Source organism: Trachymyrmex septentrionalis, unplaced genomic scaffold (genome assembly GCF_001594115.1).
Source record: "Trachymyrmex septentrionalis isolate Tsep2-gDNA-1 unplaced genomic scaffold, Tsep1.0 scaffold95, whole genome shotgun sequence".
NCBI classification, from domain to species: Eukaryota; Metazoa; Arthropoda; class Insecta; order Hymenoptera; family Formicidae; genus Trachymyrmex; species Trachymyrmex septentrionalis.
The window spans coordinates 232,564-236,825 of NW_017306139.1; the positions used below are offsets into that span (position 1 = coordinate 232,564).

At 38.5% G+C, this 4,262-nt stretch overlaps 2 protein-coding genes across 4 annotated transcripts in view; one reads left to right on the forward strand and one right to left on the reverse strand.

Moving 5' to 3' along the window:
- LOC108756139 (dedicator of cytokinesis protein 3) overlaps positions 1-4,262 on the reverse strand; it is a 55,494-nt gene that overhangs the window by 33,396 nt on the left and 17,836 nt on the right. The gene's annotated exons all lie outside the window — the stretch shown is intronic.
- The window catches only part of LOC108756140 (innexin inx3), a 22,026-nt gene that overhangs the window by 13,504 nt on the left and 4,260 nt on the right, over positions 1-4,262 (forward strand). Inside the window, exon 2 of one of the 2 annotated variants that reach the window (XM_018499737.1) lies at positions 2,032-2,205. In XM_018499737.1, the coding sequence (XP_018355239.1) occupies positions 2,043-2,205 (163 nt within the window). In that variant the 5' untranslated portion in view covers positions 2,032-2,042. Of the gene's footprint in view, positions 1-2,031; positions 2,206-4,262 lie in introns of those variants that run through there. The other variant, XM_018499738.1, reaches the window with a different exon arrangement.

A 4,262-nucleotide genomic window follows, 5' to 3' on the forward strand; every position in this document is an offset into this window, starting at 1 on the left:
CATTAATTCTCTACTTAAAAAAATGAAAAGAATTGAAAAATCGTTATTCGACCAGCGCGAATGAATTTTTTTTACATAAAATTCTTTCGAATTCGTCTAAGATTGTCGAAGAATGAGAGATCCACGAATGCGAGAGATAACTTTTAAAATCCGTTTCCGGGTTCCACGAGGACCGGTCTTTGCAAATGTAATTTCTGCAAAATGTACGATCAAGTGGTGATTCCCGAGGTGAAAATAAGCACGTGTCGTTCCACAGAAATCCGACGACCACGAAAACGAGATGGATGGGAGGCAACCCGGTCGCGTCGGGCTTTTGTCTCCCCGTCGAGACAATCTACGGGTCGAGGTGTGTGGCGCTTAGGACGGGTTCTTCTGTCTCGCTCTCTCTCTCTCTCTCCCTCTCTGCACACATATCGATCTTCTCATACACATCTGCCATTTCCGGTCGCGCGCACGACGTTATTACTATGGGCACATACATACATCGGGGAGGCGAGGGGACCCTTTTCGTCGAGGGTTCGTGATGGGTATTCGAAAGGGCGACGCAGGAAAACAGCACGAATCGCATCATCCCGCGTTACTAGCGCGACAATCTCGCTGAATGGAAGCGCGGCGGAGCACTTCCGCTTTTGTTCAAAAAAAAAGGAACGGGAATAGTTGTCGTGAGGTGGGTGACAATTGTCTGCAGTCAGAATTTATCTGCAGAAAGAAACCCATATAGGGTTTTACAATCGGTACCAGTAAAGGCAAACTATTGGCCCAATACTGACTAAGTACTGGATGATAACTTGGGCCTGGCAGTTGGTACTAGTCCAGTTATTTTAGCCAGTGATTTGAAAGTGATGCCCTAATACTGGCTAAGACTCGCAGAACTTTGACCGTCATTTGACAGCCAGTCATTTGATGGCCCAGTACTGGTTGACAGAATCTTGCCGACAGTCAGCCGACAGCGTTTTAGCTAAGCGTGGATTCATTATATGGGCAACTTTATGTGGGAAGTTAACGAAAACTGCTAATTCCTGAAGCTGTCTCTTGAATTCTCATCTCAGTTTTCAGCTTTTCTACAAATTTTTCAAACAAGATTTTGAGAAGGAGCTGCGATCGATCGATCTAGAGTTAGTATTTTGGCTGTTTTACAAGAGAGACGAGAGTTTAATCGAGTGTCTTACTGTTAATTATATTTCAAAGACTTGTCTTTGCGATCTTTCGCGAAATTCAATTAGCCCCCTAAACCGCGAATCGATAATTGTCACCAAGAAAATCAGGAGCGGATAAGATTGATTAATTGGTTGATGTGGAATGTAGTCTGCCATGGAGTTTACTACCGGAATCTGTAATTGAATTAATTATGAGGTGATCTACTGTACGATTAGCATAGAACTCGGTGCAACCTCGTCTTTCTTTCCTAAGCAATGCTTGCACAATTCAGTCATTATAAATTACTGACTTATACGATAAGAATGCTAATGCCTGCCCCTCACCGTTTGACTCGATGAAACGCACTTCTAATCACGACCGATCAGCTGCGTAGCATTCATTAGGCATAACGGGAACATAATCTGATTGCTCGTCAACTGAAGACAGCCTTTGCTTCATTCGTACTTCTCGGCTGTTTTGCTGAATTTATTTCCATGTCTAAGAATCGTATATGAACGTTTTTTGTGTCCTTTTAGAATAATAATAACACAATCGAATTTGCCGACATATTTCTGTATTAATTTTCTCTCTAGAGAACATTTCAGCAGTTAATGTTCGTTTTTTAATTATGAGTTACAAGATCAGAAATGAAACGCTTTCCATAAACAAAGCGTCGGAAATAGAAATATAAACGATAAAACTAGTTTTTTATTTAATTTTATGTGCGCCTCTCTTTGGCGGAATGTTAATTTACATTGCTCGATTGCTAAAATAAAAATCAGGAGCTTATGTAATGGAGTGACAAAAAATGTTGCCGTTATTTTAAGCTGATTCTCATTCACTGACAATTCTGTCGATGATGATATAAAAATGAGGCATCTCTTCTTTTTACAGATTAAACGAAAATGGCGGTATTTGGCTTGGTCTCAGCGGTCGCCGGGTTCGTCAAGGTACGATATTTGATCGACAAGGCTGTTATCGACAACATGGTCTTCAGAATGCATTACAGGATCACATCGGCCATGCTGTTTCTTTGCTGCATTATTGTTACGGCCAATAACTTGATAGGTAAGATGCCTTCTTTCAATTTCTGCCACGTCTGTCGAAGGTCTTTTCTCTCTTACATCTCGAGAATCTTCTAGAAATCCTTGAAAGTCTTCTAGAAATACAATCGAGAAATTTTCTTATGTCGCGATTATCTTTGACTTTTATCGTCGACTTTTATGGTCTTCAAAATGAATACGATTATTATTGTCTTAGTTTATCCAAACATAAAGCGACTAAAAATGAGAATTTATCGCACTTAATATAACAAATGTGATAAATGTCGTCGGTAAATATAAGAACTTTTATAAAAGAGCAGGGAAAGTTTTCGGCGATATTTCAAAAGCCCGAAGAATGAGTTTAAAAATAGAGGAGACGTAAAGATGAGAATCATTTAAGCTGCAAGGGATATCGCCAGGTTAAAGATCAAGCGACTACTTGAACCGTAAGCCAAGCTGCAGCTGGTCGCCTCCTAATCAGATGGTGATTAGGGAGACTCGGACGGAGATGATGACGTCGTGTCTCTCTCGAGAACGTTTACATCAAAGATCGATGTCTTTAAACACAAATTCTATGACGTTCCTTTATCACCACATACCGGAGACAATATTTAATGTCGCGACGAACGGTTGATCAGAAAAGGAGCCGTGTTCGCATCTAATGATCATAACATACCACTTGATGTATATCTGCTTCTTATTACAGCTGTGTCGGTGAATCGAGGTCGAGTCGCATGATTAATGACGAGCAAATCTCTTTGATTACGCGGGATGAAGCAGTTGGGACGTAGCAATTACGCTGTAAATGATTACATGTATGTAACATTGGAAAAGAACGTACTCCTGCCTACTCCTCGTTGGCACTGTCAGGCTCGAAACGCGGATGGATCGTGTCGATAAAAAAAAAAATTACAGATCAATGAGTTCAATAATGTACGAAAATTTATTGTACAGACTTACAGAGCATACGGCAGTGATAAATCATCGCAGTTCTAACCCGCGAAATTAGACATTCGATATTTCAAAGATCTTTAAAAAAAATTTATGATCTTGAAACTCATGCTCGTTATAAGATGATCAAATGAATCATGAGTTGGTGAACCATTGCGTAACTTAATTGTCCATAAGCGGCACGATGCGAAACATCTGGTACGCATGCGAGCTATACGTTATGCAGCACACATGTGACTTGCATTTACATACAAAAAGGAAAATCTCGGGGGAAATATCTATTTCATCCCAAACATATTTTCTACTTTCATTTACTTTTCTATTTCTCCTCAATGTATCAATATGCGTCAATTTTAAACGTTTTATAAAAACAATAACATTCCCTTTTTCATATCATACTACTAAAATGTTATGATATCGTATATTTCTTTTATATCATATATTTTTAAAAGTAACATTGAGATTTTTTTTTATTTAATGTATTAAAAATATAATATTTACAGTTTCTTATTTAGGTGTTGAAAAATATTGACGTGGCTGCATAGCCTTTTTATAAATTTGTGCATTGATTCTTTATTATATAAATCCGCTTAATTAATAGTATCAATAAACAACTTTTCATAAAAAGTTTTCATAAAGAGACTTGAAGGCGGACGACAGCGCAGAAAGTATATACAATGAATATTATTAATAAAAAAGCAAGTATACTATCTAGATTCATGTGACCAAAACACACAGTATGTGTATTGCGAATTTAATATTCAGAATAAACCTTAATGTATTATCAAGACAAGTTATCGGGTAAGATAACTTGATGCTCGGGTTTCGAGTGGTATCGTCTAGTCTTATAAAACCATCATGCAGCATCCACTAAGCGATTCGTTCACAGCGCATCACGTGTCACGTATAAAAAATTATCTTCGTAAGCATAGATAACGTTCCTGCGACATTCACTAATCACGGGGGATTAACATGCATTACAATTTCATGGGATAACTCCAGTAATCGTGCTTGTAAGATAAGCGATAAACGTGCAAAGAAAATGCTTCTTCCAAATTTTGTAACTTATTACACACACACACACACACACACACACACACACACACACACACACACACACACACACACACA